General features: G+C 39.8%; 1 protein-coding gene across 1 annotated transcript in view; it reads right to left on the minus strand.

The window, feature by feature from the left end:
• Positions 1-9,272: 9,272 nt before the first annotated feature.
• The window catches only part of TTN7 (Structural maintenance of chromosomes (SMC) family protein), a 42,688-nt gene continuing 28,765 nt past the window's right edge, over positions 9,273-23,195 (minus strand). The window contains exons 9-28 of the mRNA XM_087387924.1: positions 19,835-20,010; positions 19,331-19,576; positions 18,274-18,395; positions 18,004-18,148; positions 17,585-17,757; positions 17,383-17,482; positions 17,139-17,275; positions 14,318-14,519; positions 14,030-14,117; positions 13,797-13,949; positions 12,766-12,914; positions 12,496-12,687; positions 12,166-12,349; positions 11,575-11,645; positions 11,279-11,430; positions 10,997-11,165; positions 10,679-10,828; positions 10,480-10,575; positions 10,131-10,305; positions 9,273-10,013 (exon numbers count right to left, since the gene is read on the minus strand). Coding sequence (XP_087244050.1) covers positions 9,823-10,013; positions 10,131-10,305; positions 10,480-10,575; positions 10,679-10,828; positions 10,997-11,165; positions 11,279-11,430; positions 11,575-11,645; positions 12,166-12,349; positions 12,496-12,687; positions 12,766-12,914; positions 13,797-13,949; positions 14,030-14,117; positions 14,318-14,519; positions 17,139-17,275; positions 17,383-17,482; positions 17,585-17,757; positions 18,004-18,148; positions 18,274-18,395; positions 19,331-19,576; positions 19,835-20,010 — 3,071 coding nt within the window. The 3' untranslated portion in view covers positions 9,273-9,822. The remainder of the gene's footprint in view (positions 10,014-10,130; positions 10,306-10,479; positions 10,576-10,678; positions 10,829-10,996; positions 11,166-11,278; positions 11,431-11,574; positions 11,646-12,165; positions 12,350-12,495; positions 12,688-12,765; positions 12,915-13,796; positions 13,950-14,029; positions 14,118-14,317; positions 14,520-17,138; positions 17,276-17,382; positions 17,483-17,584; positions 17,758-18,003; positions 18,149-18,273; positions 18,396-19,330; positions 19,577-19,834; positions 20,011-23,195) is intronic.

A 23,195-nucleotide genomic window follows, 5' to 3' on the forward strand; every position in this document is an offset into this window, starting at 1 on the left:
AACGTTTGAGCCAATTGATTATCACAGTATATTGTTGTTGGCTTTGATTCATCAAAGTAGTCTATTTTTTACTATAGTCATCTGAGCCATATAGCCTCACATGCACCTGTTGTGAGTTCCCTATATTTTGCTACAAAGAAACAGTTGGTTGTTTATTTGACAACCATGATATAGCACCTTTACCAGGGAAAAATGCATATCCTTATGTGGATCTCATGATCTCCTACATAGTCACTATCACAGTATCCATGTAACCTTGGATGACTTCCTCTATATTCAATTCCAAACTATCTTGTACCTCTGATGTATCTCAAGACTCTTTTAGCTACATTCCAGTGAAGCTATTTTGGATTTGCCATAAACTGTGCTAGTGAGCTTACTACATAACAAATATCTAGCCTTGTGATAGCCAGTTATATAAGAGATCCGATGAGTTGTCGATAGTTCTTGTCAATCGACTGTAGGCTTTTTTGGATCTTTAGTAAGTTTCAAAATATGTTCCATGGGAGTGTCTACAGTTTTGCAATCTGCCATATGAAACTTCTTCAGGAAACTATCAACATATTTTAGCTGACTCATTAAGATGTTGTCTGAGTCTCTCCAGAACTCAAAACCAAGACAATAGTGCATAAGTCCAAGATCTTTTATGTCAAACCTATAAATAAGTTTTGTTTTAACTTGTTGATGAAGCTATCATGCTGCCTATCACAATCAGATCACCTACCTACAAGAGTGCAATAGTGATGCCTTCCCCTTACTTTGTAGTAGAGAAAATGATGTACATTCGACTTCATGCATCCTAGATTAGCAAAATACCTATAAATTTTGCTATACCAACTTCTGGGTGCTTGCTTTAAGCTGTAGAGACTTTTCTTGAGATGGCAAACCTAATACTCTTTCCCTAGCTCAACAGAACCTGCTAGTTGTTAGGTTACTTGTCTAGGCTTCCTTGTCTAGGTTACTATTGAGAAAAGCATTCTTGACATCTAGCTGGTACACATTCCATTTGTTGAGTGTCACAAGTGATATCAAAAATTTTATGGAATCCATCTTTGCTACTAGAGCATAAGTCTCATCATAATCTTGACTATATTGTTGTGCCCTTTTACACCTCGTTTGGCCTTGTATCTTTCAATGCCTCCATCTAGCTTATACTTCACTTTGTAAACCCATTTGTTTACTATGGCCTTCTTTCTTGGTGGAAGGCCGCATAATTCCCGTGTTTTTTTTGTACAAAGCTTCCATTTCTTCATTCATAGCAGTTTGCCATTCCAACTTGTCAGTTGCATCTTCGAAGTACACTGGCTCTTTTGTAGCCATGATGGTAGTCATAAGAGCATAATTGGTAGTGTTAACCTGAATTGCTTTTCCTTTCTAAGCATATGTCAATCTGGATCGTGATTTGCTTTCCCTTGTAGACTATCTGAGTTGTTGCTCTTCTTGAGGTGTTTCTAGCAATTCTTGCTCTTCTTCATCAACCTTTTCTGTAGGTGACTGAGTAATTTGTGTGTCTATCTCTTGTGTATTTGATGTTTTCTATTTTGATTCCTCACATCAAAAGTACGTCTCTGGAGATTATAACCCAGTTGATGGGATCATACAACTTGTATGATTTGCTCTCTTCACTATAGCCAACCATGGTGTATTTACGTGACTTAATATCCAACTTTCTGTGATGATCGTTGTGGGCATATGTTATGCAACCAAAAATGTTGAGATTCCCAATACATGACTTGTATCCAGTGAATTTTTCACAAGGTGTGATACCCTGAATCGGTTCAGTAGGAAGCTAATTCAACAAGTAGTTTGCACTGGCAATTGCTTCTGCCCAATAATGATTCGAAAGGTGCTTCTCACTCAGCATTGATCTGCTAAAGTATCGTTCTTCCTTTCAACTCTTGCATTCTTCAGAGAAGTATCTGCACAAGTGAATTGTCTTTGAATGCCATTACTTTTGCAAAAGTTCATAAATGCTGAAGACATGTATTCACCTCCTCTATCTGATCTCATGACTTTAATCTTTTTGCCTATCTGGTTCTCTACCGTGGCTTTGAATTCTTGAAATCTGCAAAAAACTTTAGATTTCTCTTTCAAGACCCAACAACATCTGTTGTAGTGGTCAATGAAAGTCAAGTAGTAAAGTGAACCATTGATGTTGCGGGTCTGTGCATAACCCCATACATCTGTATGAATCAAGTTAAGAATTACCAAAGTTGGTTCAATTTTGTTTAACGAAGCAACATGCTTTGTAAACTTTTTTAAGAAACTGTAGCTTAGGAATTCCAATTGCCATATTCTGATTTCTTAGCTGAATTAGGCTTTTGAAATTGACGTCCATATCTCTTGTACCATACTCCAGAAAGTGGCATCAGTTGTTGCTGAGCTAACATGGCATGCAAATCTGGAACTGAAGCTAGCATTTAAATAAGCACCCTTCCTTGATTGCTTTTCCTACTAGCTAATATCCTCTAGATTTATCTTTGATATTGCACTCATCCCCATCAAAGATGACTTAGTCGTTGTGTTACATCATGTTCCATCGAAGATGACTTAGTAGATTTGTTCCATCATTTTCCATCGAAGATGACTTAGTAGTTGTGTTCCATCATTTTCCCAACTAACTAGACGTTCTTGCTAAGCTTTGGAATATAGAATACATCTTTTACCAATCCTTTCATACCAGTGAAATTGTTCATAGGGACAATCCCTTTCCCTTGAACTTGATTTAGTGTGTTCTCTGTGGTGTAGATAGCATTCTTATGTCCTTCTAATGGTTTCATCTCTATGATCCATTCTTGATGCTTTGTCATGTGAGATGAGGCACCACTATCGATGTACCAAGGATCTTGATCTGCTTAATCGACTTGATAACTGCATTCCCCTTTGGAATCACAATCAATGTCAAGATACATTGTATCTGTCTTTTGCATATCCTCACTAGCAAGAAACATATTCTGAGGTTCATTGACATAATGATTGTGACTTGAATGTCCACTGTGGGGATTTGCTTTTCCAACAAAATTCCCTCGGTTGCTGCTGGATTGAACGCCTTGGTCGTACTTCTTCTTGTGGCAATCTCCTTCATAGTGTCCAAACTTTTGATAGTAGTTGCATAGAATGTTTGACACGTTGGTGGATGCATTTCCTCTTCCTTGAAATCTTCCTCTGTTGGAATGATTTCCTTTTCGTTGTTGATGCTGATGCTACTGAGGATGATGCTGACCTTGATGTTGACTTTGATGATGACTTTGTTGCTGATGATGACCACTTTGCTGAAATGCTCTACCTCTTCCTCTGCTTCTATCTAAAGTTGTGAATGCTTGATTATTAGAATGACCTTTGCGTGCTTGGATGGCATGAGTCCTGAGTTCTTCACCACTAGATTCTTGTATCCCTCTCCTAGTCCATTCAAGATGACTTGGACCATTTTTGCGACATCCATGGTCTCTCCTCCTGGTGCAAGGTGATTGTTGTAATCCTTGATCCTGACCAGACTCATTACTATTGCGAAAACTCTGGTTTATTGGTTTCTCAGTATGAGAATCCTGGAAGTGTTCTTAGACACATAAAGAGTTGTGAACATATCCCATGCTTCTTTTGATGTCTTCATTGTGTTGAGTTGTCCAAACATGACATCTTGCACATTTTGCTTGATCAAATGATATGCATATTTGTCTTTCTTGTCCCATTCTACCTATGCCTAGGCAATGGCAGGATCTACTGTAGGTGCATGCATAGATCCCACTACTTGTGCTATGGCAATGGTGGGAGTTGATGCTAGACCGTTAGATGTTCTAGGTGCAGATTCATTGACATACTCCCATTTGTCTTGAAGTACAAGAATGGTATGCATTCAATATTTCCATGTGCCATAGTTGGAATTGTCTAACTTGTGATGACAAAGATGGCATCGACCAAGCCTAATAAGCTAAGTTCTTGTGAAAAAGATGTTGGAAGAAATGGCTACTAAAAGAAAAGACACGTCAAGAAAAGAAATGGTGTAACAAGTGCTCCAGGAAGGGACATGCGGAAGATGATTGCAGGACAAGATACTGTGGGATCTATTCCAAATATGGGCATGACGAACCTTCTTGTTGGTATGCTTAAAAGGACCTTTACAGATACGTTATTACTTATGCAATGGTAACCATACCAAGGCCGAATGCCCTTTGTGGTAGGAACATTTGTGGCAAGAAGTTGAACCTAGATGCTAGGAAATCTTAGCTAAACTTTCAAGTTCAATTGATGCCCATGTAATAACTCGTTCACAACACCAAGTCACTAATGAGGATAGACCAATCTCTCCTATGGGTGATCTCAACTGGAAGGCCCAAAAGCAGATCACCTCTCAGAATTAAAGGGTAAAGCTCTAGTCATAGACTTGCCTCTTGATTTAAGGTACCACTCGCAGATAACTCGGCATAGGCTTCTACAAGTCAGTCTGAGAGATACCAAGTTCTAAAGGAGACCCGAGTCCTGAAATGGCAAAAGCATGGGAAATTTTCCAATAAATGAAGATCAATCTTACAACAGCAGAGTTGCTCAGAAATGCACCTTATTGAGGCAGAGACCTTCTTATTGGAACAACTTCAAGCTTATGAACCACCTATCAATACAGTGGATTCACTTGTTACTATTCAAGTAATTGATACTCCAATGGTGGATGATGAAGTACCAATAATTACTATCAAAATTGATACTCCAATGGTGGATGATGATTTAGCAGTAATTACTGTCAAAATTGAAAAGCACAAAGTCTCAGGAGTCATTGTGGATGGTGGCTCTGGAGTCAACACCTCATTTTTGCAACTGTGGTGAATGAATTGCACTTGAAGAACATGAAGCCATGAGTTCAAATGGCGGATTAACCACCTGTGGAACCTATACCTATGCTTTTTTATGTTGTTCTTACTATTGGTGTTTGCCATTATACATTGAGTTTGTTGGTTATTCCCATGGAAGAGCATGCATATCCCTTATTGTTAGGAAGACCCTAGTTGAAAAGTACCAAAGTACTGCATGATTGGGAGACCGAGTTGATTACCAATCCAAGTAAAGTGTCTAAAAGTTTTAGGCCTCAAAATCTAGAAGTCAAGGATTAGTTTATCAGGGGCCTTCCAAGAAAAGCACTACGAAACGATTGGTGGTTACTTATGAGGTGGGAATTGACCATATACTCCAAATAATGTTGCGATGCATAATCCATTCAATCCCACACACATTGATCTCCCGATATTGGATTTTGATTCATGGTATTAGCTCATTCTAAATCCTAGAAATGGATTTGGGTATTAGTACTAGTCTATTTTCCAATAAATACGTAATCTAAATCCATTTATTTTGTTTTCTTTTGTTTGTAATAACCCGTAGCTCATGATTTTGTATCGTGGAGAACCACTAAAAATTTTTGCCTAGATTTTGGTACAAGTGAACCTAGTTCTCATAGTCTAGAGTATATACTCCCAAGATCAAGCACGTTGAGTCTAAGTTCCTAGTGCCAATGATCTCACCTTTTAGTTTTTCCAAATCCAAATCCCATTTACTATATACCATTTTTTGTGACCTTGGGCAAATGCTCTTGGACCCGAATTGGCTTCTTTCCAAATTGTAGACTAAGGACCACCAAATGTAAATCTTATTGATGTATCACAGGATTGGGAAATGCAAGTCTTACTAGCGAATAACAGAGAAATGTCATTTTCTCTATTATTCGTCAAGGTTGTCATTTCAATTTTTATTCAAACCTTGGTAATGAAGCGTTCTTACAGTCTTCTAGCTATCGAAGTTCAATAGCCTAGTGTCTCATAATGTATCAATTGAATCATATGAATGTATGCATCCTTTTAAATATCATTTAATACAAGATTCGACGCTGTTGCAACCATTGTCACAAAACCTATTGGCGGTTCTTGGGCCCAAACCTTGGGGCTTGAGGGCTACGAATTCATCCGAGTTATGGTTGTTCTTGCAATCTTTCATGAATGGATGAAAATTCACAATCAAGAGAAATTGGGATGTTCCACCACCCCCACCGCACCCACCCCAATCCCTTCTCATAGTAGTCCTTTATTTCCCCTAAAGAACACAAGGATAGAAGGTAGGTCAACAAGGATGATATGTATCCCAATGATGCTTTCGTGAAAGAATGAGCAATCCATGTAGACGCCATATTCTTGAAAGAAAATGAGTGTCACATGGAGACACCAGTCCCAAGGGTTTTGAATAGTCTACAATATTTGTAGACTACAAATATTTGTAGGTTGAAAGATAGGGCATAGAAAACAACAGATATTTGTAGCACTATCTTTCAACCTACAATATTTGTAGGTTGAAAGATAGGGCATAAAAAACAACATGTATTTTCCTCGCCATTAAAATCCCACGAAAAAAGATGTCATGTATCTTTAATTAATTAAACATTGTGAATGATCTACCTCTACAAAATCAAGTAGACTTTCTGAAGCTCATGTATGAAGGCCTATAAATAGGCCTATTTCATGCACATCGTAGTTCAACTAAGCATCTTTCAACCCTAGGCAATAACTCCAATAGCACCTAATAAGCATTGAATATATGGAAAGAACCTTCCTATAATTGCTCAAATCATGCATGGTGCCGCCTTTTCAACAAAGTGAGACGCGAATAAAATGTGTGCTAAGGAGGAGCAAACTATACATTCACTAAATCCAACTATTTGGTCAAACTTTTACTCAAGTACATCTTTACATACGATCTTTGCATACCATGCCCAAGAAAGTGCATTTCAAAAACTTTTCCTACATCCCATGAGTGATGTGAATTGTTTGAAAATACCACTTCCAAATGCTTTCTTGGAAATCGACATCATTGAAGAACACACTACTCCCTTGAAGTATTTTCATCAAATATTAAAAGTAGCGAGTGCATTAACCAAGTGCTTATAGAAATCATAATATTATTTGAAATGTTGTCTTGTTCATATTCTCAAATACTATTGTAATTGTGTAAATTTTTCAAATCCCTTTAACTAATCAATCTATCAAACATATTATTGATTCTCTATATAAGGAATCATAGCTCTCAAAAACCAACAAACTATTTCTAATTAGGGGGTGTCATTTCAAAACATTATTGGTAGCCACTTGCTAAGCAAGGCACACTCATTGAGCTTCGGATTACCTAAGCCCTCGCTTGATTTAGAAGCCAATAATGCCTCCCAAGGAACATATGACAAATATGGAGAAGATGAATCAAATGCTGAAGCTGCTAGCTCTTCGATCCATAGAAACCAAGTACAACAAACTAGCCAACAGACTGTAGGTGCCAATAAGACATGTTGAATAGCACAGATTCTAGCACTCCACCCTAGCTTCTCACTCCATTTACTCTGGAACAAATTGAACCTTTTTCCCAAAGATATATCCCCTCTCCCAACACAGCTAGATACAAAACATCTCGGTCTAGCCTTGAATGTCATAACAAACTTTCAAGACTCGAGCATCACTCCCAAAAAGCTCCAAACAACTTCCTCAAATATGGATGTCTTTATATTTGTGCCAGAGGGTGAATGCATGCTCAGGTCCCTTATAAAAGGTTCAGCCTTCTTTGTTGTTAGGCATCTCTGTGTTTCTTTTTCTTGTACAGGCTTGCCCATTGAATTTGAAGCTGCAATCAGCTGGTCAGCAAGCATATATTCATGTGAGTTTATGTAATGGCATTCCCAAAGTGATAACGGGTACTTGAGGTGCTGCTGAGACCTCCAAATATTCTTCGATTGACAGGTGCACTTGCTTTTATACAACCTTGAAAACATCAAGTCTTTCACATCTTCACCTAATTTTCCAAACCATGGGATTAAGTTATGGGACCATCATAAAGGATTGATGATCCCTTACCTCACTACTCCCAAACTCATCCTCTAGAAACACAACACACACAGTTTCAATCTCATGAGTCAATAATGAGATTGAAAACCATAAACTACATCACCTACAAATAATGGTTCAGTTCAAAGGTGCTGCAATGTTTTCTTCATCCCACTCTCTTGCAAGGTATGAAGATTTGCAGTGTCCCCCCCCCCCCTTTTAAACTACGTACTTCAGCCCGACATCTTTATTGTGGCAAGGCTTTCACAAAAAAGAGAAAGAATGATCTTTTGCTTTGACCCATTGTTTTTAACAAGGTATCACAGCCCCATTAATTTTTAACGAGGCTTTCCCAAATAAGAGAGAAATGACCAAGCTTTTTCTCCTAGTCCACTATACCAGCTACCTCTTTCAGATGTTTGGGAAGAAACTGAGATGATATTCTTCCAGGATTTTCTACTTCCGACAAGAACCACACCGTTCAATCGGTGCAGCGTCCCCTTTGTCGTGGCACCACCATGAATTACAGCTCCGGGGGAGGAATCCTCACTTTTCAACAAGAACCCAGTTCCAGCATGCCCGAGTGCTCCCGTCAGTTCCAACAACAACAGCAATGTTTTCTTCTGGCTCGATTCCGATGGTAATTTCCAAGCTTACGTGTACAGGCTGCACTACATACCTAAAGCGTTCTTCAAATAATATATTTAATAAAAGTTGGACCTCAAGCTTGCCTTACCTTTTTACTTCATCATCATATCACAATTGTGATTTCTTGTGTTCTATGTATCTTCCAATTGCATATATCCATTAGTCCACGCCTAAGGCTTATAGAAGCCAATGTGCAATGTCCACACAAGACATTTACAATAATGCAATCATAATGTAGTGAGAAGAATATCTCCCTAGCAATGTAAACAGGCAGGAAAGTGAATCTGTAAACCAACTCATATCGACCATAGTAATTCATTGGTGCATGGGGACCATACAAATGTTCTCTCAAGGGATGGAAGTTTGGCATAAGCAGCTCAACTTGACAATGGCAATTTTAAGTCAGTGAACTAAAAATTTTCACCATTTCAATATTTATTGGAGAACGCTGTTGGCTCGTACAGTGGTTGGAAGAAATTGAGGCAATGAATGGAACATGTCAATTTTTTATAGACAAGATTAGAATGCAGGTATGTTGAATATAAACAGACAAACCATAGAAAACTACAAATTTACATCTTGGTATGTGACAAGTTGGCCGGCACCACAAGGAAGGCATACGTGAGTGGGCGGGGGGGCAGGGGGGGCCGATAAAACTATGACGAGCTTTCTTTTGAAGCTTTCCAAAAATCACCAATAAAAGCTGTAGTTTTCTTACTATTGAAAAATACTACTACCATGTTTAAATTTTGCCACTCAGACATTTGAACATCACACTAATTTCTTAAAAAAAATTAATTCTTATGAGCTCCAGTAGCAAAAGATTTGAGAGCACACTGGTATGGATATCTGTTGACAACTGTACACAATTCCACTGAAACCTTGAAAATAGGAGTGCTCTCTCTCCAAGATCACTCAAATAGTATACTGAGGGCTAAAAGGAAGATTACTTGTTAAGCTTTTATCACCTCACCTTGTTTTTCCATGTGACAAGATACTCATATCAACTCGTGAAATAAGCCACTGACATTTAGGGATGGCTTGATTAACTCTTTGGCAAAAGTCACATGCTAAAACAACTGGGAAGAAGAACAGCAAATCGTTTGTTCGAGCTGTACTCAAAAAAATATCAGCTTCGACATTGACAGACAAAGCGTTCTTCAAGCATGTCAATGCTTCTATACATGTACAAGTACACTTTGACAACATCCCAAGGACAAATGCCCCTGAGATGTATGAGGTCCTTTAAATGTACAGTGTGGGTTGAAATCTTACCTATTGTACATTTATGTGGCTTTGTAAAAACTGTATATAATTACAGTGTACCGAGTCACTCGTTCTGATGACTCTGATCCTGCTCAATAAAGTACAACGCATCCTCTCTGGTAATAACATCCACCCGACTTACTCGATTTTTATGAGTTACTCCATATATTCTGTCAGCAACCTTTACGAGCTCTGGACGAAATGTTGTAGTGATAAACTGTGTATTTGATGTATCTGCCTGTCTCTTGATCATGTCTATTGCAAACAAATTAAGGTAACAATTGCGAAACACAAAGACTGCACAGAATAAACTTTGTGAAAACCCACACAAAAAGGAAACAACAGAAAAGAAATACCAGATGAATTGGATACTTCCCACAGCAGTTCTGTATTGTGGATCTAATGCTGCATCTATCTCATCAAAGAGATAGAAGGGAGCCGGATCACATCGTTGTATGGCAAAAATTAAGGCTAGGGCTACTACAGTTTTCTGTCCACCAGATAATTGCTTCATAGACTGGGTTTCCCCCTGGCCCGTAAAGGAGACCTGTCAAAGGCAGCAGCAGAAGCATAAAAATACACAAGGTCATACACTAGGGTCCAGAAAATATATCCCCCCCCGGCACTTTTCTATTGATTAAACACACACAAGCACACAAAAGCGCAGCACACACAAATTTGGCACGCCCTTCAACTAAGGGATATTAGCTCTCTAACCTACCTTCACTTTGACTCCAATGTATTTTTCTACACGACCTTCACTGTCTGCGTTGCGATCAGGATCTTCATCTGCATCCTCATCATCCATTTCATCAGCCTGCCAAGGATATTCTTCTTGCATTACAAAGCAGCTTTACATCCAATTATGTTAACTTCAAGCCGTGGATCTACAAACAGCATGGACTGCAACAATATATCACCTTCTTTTTCTTCATCATAACTAGGGATCCATGCCCGCCAGACACAAGTTCAGCAAAAGCTTCCTTGAAATTCTTAGCCACACTCTTGAACGTCCTCTCAATTGACTCATCTTTTCGTTGATCCAAAGCAGATATTAACTCTCTTATTTTCTGCATCCCCAAATTTCCCAAACAGCAAGAAACAAAAATAGCTTGAATTCACATCAGATTATAAGAAAATGAAACATGATAACAAGAGTTATTACACTCTTGTAAGATCACTCATAATTGTTTCATTAGTTTACACAAGTATAGTGAAGTCTTTCCATAGCACAATACCTCATCCCCAGCATCAAGTTCAGCCTGTCGTTTGTGCAGTTCCTCCCTCTGTTCAGTGAAGTTGACATATTGGTCTAAGGCTTTCTTGTTCACATGACTAAATTTCTTGATCTGCTCATTACATTTATGAAGCATCTTGTGCAGTTCCTTTAGGCTTTTCTTCTGGTACCTGAGAGAGCACATTGCTTTTCCAACAATCAGCAAGTGTATGCAATGCAAGCATATTCACAGCAAGTGTTCGAAGTTTCCAGATTGACATTTGAAAGCCAAGATCCAGCTTACTTCTCAAATGCATCTGACGGTAACGAACCCAAGTCCCGGATTTTCTTCAAAAGATCTTCACGTTTCACTTGCAGGAGGTTACGCCTATTAAGAAGTTGTTCAAGATCTTTTCTTTCATCCTGAAGGGTTTTCTCATAGTTGTCTTCCAACGTCTGAAGAGTAAGACACAATTTGAAAATTTTTCGAAATTATGTTAGCTGTGTCCAAAGGAGCTAAGCAAATGTGTGCGAAGCAAAGTTGGGAAAGAACAAATTTCCCTGGATTGCTTCTTATGTTATAAGACATAAAATACGCACCTTGAGGTCATCTTTTGACAGCTTTGAATCCCTTACTTGCTTTGAAAGCTTATCAATTTGATCAGTCACAGCTGTATGAAGAAAAAACCAAACAATATCACACAAAAAAACAGCTGTTCTGCCTTCTAATATTCCCATCCTTGCGAATACTTTAGGACACAAGCAGAGCACAACTTAGTATATAGGCACACACAGTAATCAGCCATCTGCAACTTTAGTCTTCAACAAGCCACCCGAGTCTCTAAGGACCTTAAGCCTTACTCCAAGCTTCAGGGAGCTATGAATCAGTTATACTATTATGCATGCAGACGATATGGCTTTCCTACATGTCTTCATGGTACCAAATCTTCACAATGTGGACACGCACAATTCGCTTCAGCTACATTATTAGCATCTTGTTGCCTGGCATATGAGCTATATCCCTTCAGGAGAAGCAATTACATCCAATTCTTTTCAATTAGATATCTCACTGAAATTGTCTTTTCAATGCAACGCAGAATAGAGTTCAAATTGAAAAATGCACAAAGCAGAAGAACTGATGAAAAGTGCGGTAAATTGCCAGGTCCCTTGTGCTTTCAATATCAAACTGACCTTTCAGTTGCTGTGTTGCCTCGTCTACAAAAATCTTCGCATCCTTTAAGTCTTGTTGTTTCGATTCCAGATCCGCTCTCATAACTTCTGGATCAAGAGATGTAAGCTGGGCCTCAAGCTCCTGTTGCCTCCGCACCAGGTTTGTTGACAACGAAGTTTCAAGTTCGCTCATTTTGGTCTCTGTCTGTACAAGCAAAAAAACAGCTAGGATATTACCAAAACAACGTTTGCAAATAGGCTCACAAAACAATTCCCCCGTACATTTAAAATGCATTCGGAACAATCATCCACTCAGAGGCCCCACAAATCATCCAATTTCATCTTGTTTACCTCCATTCTTGCAGTCTTGCACTTTATAAGCTTCTCCTTCAAATGTGTGATCTCTGGGTTCAAAGAAGAAAGCATCGCTTTCTCTTCAGGGGTCAGATGATCGATAAGATCAGTACCCATTTCAGCTTCTTTAACCGCCAGAGTAGATTCTAACTGCTCAATCTGATTATGGGCATTCAACCGCAATTGCTCCTGTTCAAAAACGTTTAAAAAGGTCAGTCAGCTTTATATTGGCAAAAACAGACAAACCTAGTGCACAGAGTGACTTACCTTCTTTTCTAATAGTTTTAGTATGGATGCCTCCTGTTTCTTGGTGCTTGAACTATCCTGTTTTAGCTGCTCTAACTCAGACTTATGATGGCCCCGCTTGGCCTCCAGCTTTTGTTGTTCACTCACAACAGCTGTTATCTTCTGGTCGGTATGTAAGAATGGTCAAGGACTAGTTCACAAAAGCAACCCAGGATATGAGCACAGAAATTTCACCTTCAACATGCCACACATTGGAATTGCCCCTTCATACTCTCCAAATACAATACAACCTTAGTCAATACATTGAGTGAGACATCAAATGATCAAGCACAAAGTGCAAAATACTTCAAAGGCCAGAACATATTAAGACAGGAATGATATTATTCCATGGGGAGTAGATGGGCATAGGCCTCTAGCTTGACAAGACTCTGCTTAGGGATCACGATGACCTTTAAAACTTGTGAAATGCATGCCCAATCATCATACAATTACAGAGACTATCATCTAACATCTGACCACCTATTTTTTCACATGGTAGCCCGCTGTCGACCTAATAGGAAGGAGCATCCACATCAGAAAAGTAAAGGAACCATAGCTCTCCAAAGGAAAAACAAACTTGTCTCAAGATGCTTTCACCCAAAAAGACAATTATCTCCAAATCCCTCATAAACATTCACCACTTCAACAATCCATGTATATCTATGTGAATCCAAAAATTTAGAATATTTCCAAAGATAATGTAAAAGGAGAAAAAAGAATGCATCCTCTCACAAGTTGTAGACCACAAGATTGCAAACAACCATATTCATCTAGAGTAATATTTAATTGTTCACACCAATGAATGGTGTAGAGCACAATGTGCATTCCGCTACTTATGCTCCCAAATCACAATTTGACATTCTATCAACTCTTCTTGTAGATTAAGTGTCGCACTTCTTTGCCTGACACTGACATATTGAACATAACAGCTGTAAAAACTGAATCAGAATAAGAGAACAATTTGCTCTATCAACATATATCAAGCATTGCTGGTAACGAAAAGGATGGTAGGATATCTTGGAGGGAAAATCTCACTTTCTCCAACTCATCATGCTTTAAATTTATAGACTTTGTGCCTTCCCGTATAATATTTATCAATTTTAACTTTGATCGTCTGTAGTCGTAAAAACCCCCAGTCATGCCACCCTTCTTGCTGACTTGATCACCTGCAAGCAATAAAAAGTTCCTCAATTAAACTTGAATTGGAGTGTGAGCAGCAAAAGTACAATAATGACCTATGTCTTACCCTCCAAGGTGATGCAATCAAGCTCAGCAGTACGAGCTACATTTGTCGCTACATCCAAATCTCGACAAATGACAGTTCGGCCAAACACCTGTCAAGTCAGCATTGCAATGCCAACATTAGCCATGCAGAGCCATATCAGTTGCTCATGGTCCTCTTAAACCATCCGTGTGTTGAATATATAAGGATGTGTTTGCAATAAAGACAACATCACTCATGTTGTATGACAGTTTGCCCTAACTGCATCCTTGCACGTAATGTCTAGATTGAATGGTAGTCCAGACTTCTTACCTGAGCAAATGCTGGTGTAAAGCGCGAGGAAAATCTTAGCTTTCTCAAAAGAGGAACAACGTCTGGGCTATTTGGATAGTTCGTTTTGGGAGCCTTTACTCTATTCAAGGGCATGAAAGTAACTCTTCCACCTTTTTCAGCACTCAGATAGCGAATGATTTTTGTCGAGATTTCATCATTCTCCACCACGACATGAAACAAGCTGCAAAACAAATTGTAGTTGCACAGGGTTTTAAAAAATATATCGGTAATTACAAAATAAAGCAATACAATAATGAACTGCAAACTAGCCCTATTTGTATTTCTTTTGCTTTTCAATGTGTATGAAGTAGTTGAAAAGGCCCTCTAGGGAGGAGAAGCATGCCACAGGGAGGGCAGGCCTGCCAGCAGGTCAGAAGGGGAGAAATGCAAGGAGAAGTTGCAGGGAAGGGTCGGTCTGAAAGCTGTATGCGAGAAGCAACAGCAGCGGAGTGGGCAGATTTCTCCTGCAAGGAGAGCAGGTGGGGACCAAGATGGCAAAAGGGAGGCGAGGATGAAGAAAGTGAGGACAAAGAAGGGAGGCGAGGTTGGATGAGGGAGAAGGGATGCAGGCAGTGAACAAGGTGGACGCCAGAGCATTGAGCACTACAGCATGCTAGTTTTGGGTAAACATAAGTCAATTGATTTGAAGATCTTTAAATAAACAACCTCAATTTCCGTTAGGTGATATGATTTCAAAGTTTCAATCAAGGGAGACCCAATGGGGTGGAGTCAGTGGGTTCAGATGGATATTTCAGATGGATATTTCTGACTAGAATGGAAAGCTGCAGTCATGTAGGGAAGGATGCTAGTAGCACTTCGCCTTTTTCCAATCAAGGCAAGGATCCTTGGCACAAGCACCATTTCTCTCGCATTCTGAGAAACCTCTGTACTCACAAAGCTCTGGAAGTATTCTCTGAAGAGAGTCAGTCCTCTTTAATACAATTCATTTTGATCTCAACATGTTCTCATATTTCATGCGTGAATTTCACATCGAGTTCTCTATGTCTGAATATCTTTTCCTACAGCTATCAAAGGAAAGCTCTACATCATGAGCAAGGGAGACCCGGAGGTTAAACTACCAAATTTCAAGTATGGATCAACATTTCAGTACAGCAACAAGTGGAGCTCAACCAAGCTCTCAAGCAGTGTTGCAAATGAATTGTGTAGACATTTCAAACGTATGAAACATAATACATTTTTTTAATTAAGAAAAAAAAATTTAATTAAGGGCTTTGTCTTTCTGACAGCCCTATCTTGGTATGATCCGTAGTTTTTGAATGTGTATCTTGCAATCTATATTTGTATAATGTTGTATTATGTATATGACATGATGCATACCCTAGGTTTAAATGTGTGTATTTTCACTGTCGAATAAAACCCATTTCATACATTTTACGAAACCCGTTCAAAACCTATGAGCCTGCCATTTCAGAAACACCTGGCAACACTGCTCTCAACTGCAAGAACTCTCAAGTGGTGAACCAGCCATGGCATTAAACATAGCCTCTTGGTGGTGTTTCCATAGGGCATGCATAAGGAAAGCTCCTAGATTTGATTTGCAACCTTCATTAGGCTGGATCAAATGGCACCCGTACCACACTGGCCCAAGTTACTTGGCAGACAATGATCCGCCCTCAACACCAGACGCGAAGATGCAATGCTGAGCCTTACTAGGAAAGCTCATAGTCTGAGACCTGGTCTGAGACCTGACCTTGTACTCCATGGCCTTACCTTGGACTCAGAGCCTTGGAAGCTTCAGCTACAACATGGCCTCCTCATGAAGGCATGGGGGGACATGGCAGCCCACTCACAACTGTTTATACTCAAAGCACCCCAGGCTGACCAATAATCTAGTCGGGTGAGAGTTTGGAAGCCCCCAATGTAGGGATAAATCAAAGAGGCAGCCACTACTTTGGTATGCGAGGTCCATGTCTGAAAGGGGAAGATGATAGGAGCGGGCTCAACAGACGATGGCCTAGCCAAATCCCACGGGCTTACTGAGGGAAAAAAATTATGCAGCACTCCCATCCAAAAGGAGCCAACCAGACGTAGTAGACGTTGAAGCAGACATCCCAAAGGTCTAGGGAGTGGGACTGGTGACGATCCTTCATGACTTGAGGGTGAAAGGTAACCTCACAGACTCCCCCATTGTCCAGGATCTTGAAAGGAGGAGCACTCAGCCATGTTCCCTCTCCTTTTTCCCATAGCCTCGAACTGTCTTCGCAAAGCAGAGAAGGATTGTTTAAATATCTTGTGAGTGATTTTTGTTCTAAGTTTCAAGAATCATGGGTCGATAATTCGAGCCTGCTGGGCATCATTCTATACGTTGAAGATTGCATGGATGCTTCATTTCCATACGGAATAAGTATTTGGTCTTTCCTTGCAGGAGATACCTTGTCTGAGAGTCAAGACGTGCCCACTAGTGCCTCTACTTCCTCCACACATATTCATTGTCACCGGATGCGCTGGGTTTAATAACCCAAACCCAGGAGTAGTTATGGGAGATGTGCCAATAAATCATACTTGCTCCTCAAAAAGTGGGTAAGATGGTGTCAGGAGCTCCGCAAAGATTCAAAATGAATCGCATTGCGCAAGACTAAGGAATGTGCACAATTGCAGTAACAGGGAAAAAGTAAACTGAGGCGTTTTGAAACATATCAAAGCAGCATATTATTCTATGTTTAGCTGTAAATCTCCAGACTCATTCAGCTAGTAATATCTTCCCCCTAAAAATACATAGTTAACATTTGCCCTATCTTTCAGTGTCTTGTTCGAGAGAATTGTCTTGCTGCAACATTACCTGTTGCCAGCAGTGACCTCTACTGCTGTAAAAAACTTCTCGTCGCAATCAAGCAGCTCACAAAGTGGGCCATGAACACCAGGAATATTATGATCTTTGCATATACGCCTCACAGAGTTCAATCCTCTTCTGATATCCTGTGTAAACAAGGAAACATTGTAACTAACAGTAAACAGCAAAGGAGTCAAAAATGTGCAGTATGTCTCTATATCTGTCCTGACATTCAATTACAGTAGACATATACCCCTGGAGCAGCATGATCTAAACTTTTCTCAGCTTTCATAATCTCTGTTTTCAGCTTATCAATTTCACTTGTCAAGTCACTTTCCTGCTTCCAAAGCTGCCTGTTTCATGGCAAGTCGATGTATCAGAAACATACATGAGTTACCGGGACCTTCTGTTAAAAGGAGGACTTCGAATAAAGTAACAATAGCTGAAGGCCCTACTTCCTAATTTCCTGGAGTTCATCCCTCTGGACTTTCAAAGCAGCAAAATCCTCTTGACATTTCTGGATTAGAGACTCCTGCCCATGGAACTCTCCAGAACGATCTTCTTTATTTGTGGCAAGCTGTGCAAGATCCTCTTTCAACTGCCTAATCTCTTCATCAAGCTTCTCTGCCTAATCATCAGGAAGTATATCACATTGAATAAGAACTGAAGGTGTAGGCATTGCCAGCAGCAAGCAAATACTAGACCGTTAAGATTAAAAAACCTACTGCAAACCGTAAGATTAAGTTGATCTTGGCTTGCTTACATATTCGAGTAGAAACTTGAAAGAGCACTATGAACAACATTACTCGGAACATTTCAGTCAACGTGTTCCTTCCTAGCACGACAAAAACAAAGCCATGCAAAGAGATACTACCTGCAACATGTTTGATGCGCGCACAGACTGCAGCTGATCAATCTCTTTCTGCAACCATTTGTCTCTAGCACCTTTGTTTGTAAACTGGGTAGCACGTCCTTGTTTTTGATAAAGAAGGCTCAGCTGTTTCTCCCGTTCAGTTATCCTATGAGATGAATCAGAACAATGTGTCTCATTAACAATAACGAGGAACGCAATCATGTGAATCATAAAGTACACAGATGCCCTTTGCAGTGGGATAAAAATAAACAATTTAGCAGGAACACAAACCCCTTAGTTGTCTCCTCCTCTTCGATCAGCTGCTTCTCATACAATGGCTTCACTTTCTCCAAGTCTCTCTTTGATCTCTGAACTTCCCTTTCAAGTGCCTTAAGCTCTTTTGCAACTTCTTCCTATGCATAGGCACAGTAGCTTACTCTTTAGAATCTACCAGATAATCATAGGTTTGCATATAATTAGATTACATCATATCTACATATTGTTCACTGCCCCCACATATATTTAAAACCGAACTCAGCATTCACTACATACAAAAGCAGACCAAAAAGTGGTTGCACAAATGCAAAAGCATACTTTCACTGTGCAAACATATACTTTAAGATTTTCGTGATATTTTCATTTCAATTTGAGTTCGCCATTGTATAAAGCTCTCCCAAGATCTATACTTTCACTTGCAGTTTGCTGGCCTCTTTGAGAATAGATATAGCCTGGACCCTCGATGAACCAACACCGAGGGGCATAGCCTTAAAAAAGCCAGAGCTAAGCCACTACAGGGAGATCATACTGCTCTGTTTTCTGTGAAAAGAATGAGATGTGGGAGCATAATCCTGTCAAACCTTTTCCTAATATAAGGGTAGGCAGGGCATCCCCCAGGAAAAGGTGGTCCCATTTCTATCAGCTAGGTTCTTCAAGTGGATTTATCCCATCTCCCCAATTTGCATCATGTCCTATACCATTGCTTTATGACCCGTGTAGGCGCGTTAACAGGATACACGGTGACCCAGGGTGATTCCAAGAAAGTTCAAATTACCCACAACTCGCTATTGAATATTATACCCTGAGATTCATCTGCTTTCCTAGAACAAGGGTTAGCAATAAGGCACGAGGCACAGAAGTTCTGAGGCAGTATATTATATTGTAATCTTCCTTGCACTGATTTCCATTTTTTCAGAGTCCAGACTTTCAGGGATGATACAGACATTTTTGAAGGTGTGATCCATTTCAGGTCCCATAGACCATTCTGTGTCTCAATAAAGGACGCTTTACTAAACCACCCATTCTGTCACAAACAATTGAGAACTATAGGTGAAAGAAATCCAACGCAAACCTTTGTTCGAGCCTCAGTTTTTATCCTTTCCTCAATGTCTCGAACATCAAGCTCCACTTTTGTGTATGCTTTTATAGCTTCTGTTTTCTGCATATCTGCAGACTCCCTCTCTTTGGACAACCCTTGCAGCTCTTTATTGATGCTTTTTAAATCCTTCTCTAATGCCTTCAACCGCTCATGTGATTCCAATACTTTGTTGTACATGGCACTCGATTTTTCAGAAACCTTTGCACGTGCATCCTCAATCTAAATCAAAACCAGATGACAACAGGTGGTTAGTAGTACTTTTATTCCACATTAAATCTATTGACCTCCCACAATCATCAGAATCCTTAGCCTGGCATCCAAAATCTGCTATGAAATACTATAGGCACGACAGATTGGTCGTGAAGGAAAATCCATAAGAGCACTTCAGCAAGACAGCAGCAAATAATTCCCAAATACTACCAAAAACTTTAGCAGCTACAAGAAATTGTTTACTAATCCAATCCCAAAAAGTTACACCTCTTCAAGTTTCTGCCTTGCATCATGCAATTCTTTTTCAAAAATTGTGTACTCAAGGGACCTCCGCTGCTTGTCAAGTTGCTGGTACTTCCTCAGTTCCTCTTTTTCTTCATCCAACTCCTTTAACCTCTCTTCGATATATTGGACAACTTCAATGATCTGTTTTCTCCTGTTTTCTGAACGCCAGGTACATAATTGGAAAACATGGTTAAGGACCTTAGCATATCAACCATAGTGTTATTTTTCCCTTGCTTTAAGTGTTTGTGTGGTTCATAGAGAGGGGGGTGTTTAGGGGGCTGCCGGGAGGAGGGGGCAAGGGGGGGGGGGGGGGGGGGGGAGCGCTGGAGGCATTTTTAATTTTCCCATTTCATTGGGTAATGATAAGTCGAAAGAAAAGTTTCATGTTAGGAGCTGGCGCAATTAGAAAACCTGGGGCATTGGAGAGGGGTTATCCACACAATTGTCAATGAGTTACAATTTACTCATTAGCAACACATCTCAGTCAAGCATCACAACAGTAACCACCATTATTACACCAAAACCTCCTTTTGTGTAGATAGCTAGAGCTTCATTAGTAGATGAGTTTAGAGTCATAGCTGATGTTATTCTAAGCACCAAGGACCCAAATATGGGATCTTTGTTAGCTTAGGCACAATATACATTACAAAGGGGCAATGATCAACTTGTTTGTGTGTGCGTGCGCATGCAGGCGGGCAGGTGGGCGTGCATGCGTGCATGCGTACGTGCGTGTGTGTGTGTGGTTTCACCAAAAAAAAAATGTGAGTGTGTGTGTGACCCCCAAAAAAAAAAGTGGTGTGTGCATATACATGTATGTATGTACACGCGCGTGCGTGCGTGCGTGCGTGTGTTGGGGGGGGGGGGGTGTGCAGCCACCATGTGTCAATTAGTACTGATCTCGGACCATATTAAGTATCATGGATTGTAAGGTCATCGTGCAATAAACAATCGCATTATACAGCTATTTAAAGATGCTAAGAGTATCTCCTTAAACCATTAACTCAACTCGCACTCTTCTTTTCCCATCTCCCCCTTGCCAGCTTTAACCAGTTTTTTTTGCAAGTATTGTATGTTATGTCCCAAATTAAGCCTATACCTAACTTGGGTGAATGTATATCAGCTAGGCATCTTGGGTATTGGCAAGGGAGAATAACCCTAGTTAAGGACGTGATAACTAGCATCATAGGGAAGGTTTAGGGTGATTAATTAAAGCCCCACCAAATATAGTTGTAGGGGTTATGGCCACATAAGTGGCTCATCTGTCATTATTTAGGGATCCATCATTGCGAATCCTAGATTGGTAGCCCTAGAGTCCAGTAGTGGCGTAAATTGGTATGAGACATTGTAGGGTGATCCACCGTATATCTGGAGGTGAATCTCACGCTTGCCTAAATCTATCATCCTTTATCTAACCCTATGTCTTCTCTAAGTGCACTTTTTAATGTGATGTTTTGGGCATGTTCTTGGACTCGTCTAGGTATATTTTTATGTTGTATTAGCGGACAAGAAATTTTTTGTCCAAGTTTGTGGCTAGATGATATTGTGATAATTCTTTCTATCTTTTAGTGGTGAGCATGCCCTAACAACTACCCTCTTTGTTGTAATAAATTATTATAATTCTTCCTATTTCTTGTTTCCTTTTTTATGTAGGAGAGATTAAAATGAAATAATTACATACATGTTCTTTCACAAGCCATGGTAGCTTGGATGGAGTGATTGTGGAATATTGTTTGATAGCCTTTTACGTAAGTGTTAGGCTTCATTCTGGCTGAGTTAGCCTTGCATCTTCCTATCTTTGATAGAAACTGAGTACACAAGCCTTTGTATGAATGCATGTTCTTGCACTCATTAATGTGAGAGAGCATATGGACAAAGGGCAATCCTAAGAGGAGAAAGAAAGAAAGAAAGAAAGTTTTTTAAAGTCTTCGGAAGACCGATGGATCTATGAGACTGTGAAAATCCTGATACAACGAGCTGTGGTAGTGGAGCTACTAAACGAGCATCCATACCAATGCAAAATGCAAAAAAAGCAAAAATGCAGAATGGCAATACTAAGTCCTAAGTACTTATATGCATAACTTTGTAAGGAATATATCCAATCGTACAAATTCAGATCTTTGAGAATTTTTCGCTGTTGGGGCTTCCGCATCCGCATAAGATATTTTGATATAGTTGAACAATTGCCCACTACTTGGACAAAAATTAAAAGAATTTGCATGTCTACTAAGGTGATAGAAAGATATACCTTCGTAAGACTAGAATATATCCAATCGTACAAATCCAGATTTTTGAGAATTTTCAGCTGTTGGGTCTTATGCACCCGCGTAAGATATTTCAATGTAGTTGAACAGCTGATCACCACTTGGATGAAAATTCAAATAATTTGCGGTGATAGAAAAGTAACACTAAAATATATCCAACCGTAAATTCAAATTTTTGAGAATTTTTAGCCATTGGGGCTTCTGCACCCGCGTAAGATATTTCAATATAGTTGAACAGTTGAACACCACTTGGACAAAAATTCACAAAATTTGCATGTCCACTAAGGTGATAACCTTTGTTGTACAAATTCAGCTGTTGGGGCTTCGCAGCCGCATAATTATAGGCATGATAGCAGTGTTGACTAGAAAGAAGGCTTATCTTGCAAATTGTGATCTCTTGTAGAGTGCTTATAGTTGATGGTCGGGAGCATTTTGGTCCTATAGAGATTGCATTTGCAATTTGAAGAGGGATGGTATGTCATACTTGCAGTTAGCTTGAAAGGCCGCAAAGGGATCACGAAGATCCAAATAGCAGTGCAACTGCTGCATACAAATTTGATGTTTAATTGTGATTTGTGAGGGGTAACCCCTAGAAGCAATCGTAGGGCAATTGGGCATGCACAAGCAAAAATAAGCATGCACACGCAATTGTGATTTGTAGGTTGTCTAGCACCAATGACGGTGATTTGTAAGTGTGCATTTTACATGCTCGTGATTGTGAATTGCACATAGGGATGTTGTCCACAAGTCGTGGTGCAAGCTTGGCTAATCTGGAACCTAGTGGCTCGAGGATCTACCGCAAGCTCGTAGAAACTTGTGGATCTAGCTTTTCTAGTAGTCAATCTAAATTTGTTCCCACATTCCATGGATTTTCTTACCAGGGGTGGTTTGTGCTGCCTGGAGTCAATTTCAAGTGGAATGCCATGTAGACTATAGAACAGCTAGTACTAGTCCTACGAGGGCAGGACATTTAGTCCTAAGTTGGGCCATATAGGCCACACTTGTACACTTGGGGCATCTTTAAAAAGAAGTATAAATCCTCTTGTCGAACTTGGAGATTAGCTGTTGACACATCCCAGCAC

Source organism: Dipteris shenzhenensis, chromosome 17, assembly GCF_047967505.1.
Source record: "Dipteris shenzhenensis isolate YYH24624 ecotype China chromosome 17, Dip_SZ_1.0, whole genome shotgun sequence".
NCBI lineage: Eukaryota > Viridiplantae > Streptophyta > Polypodiopsida > Gleicheniales > Dipteridaceae > Dipteris > Dipteris shenzhenensis.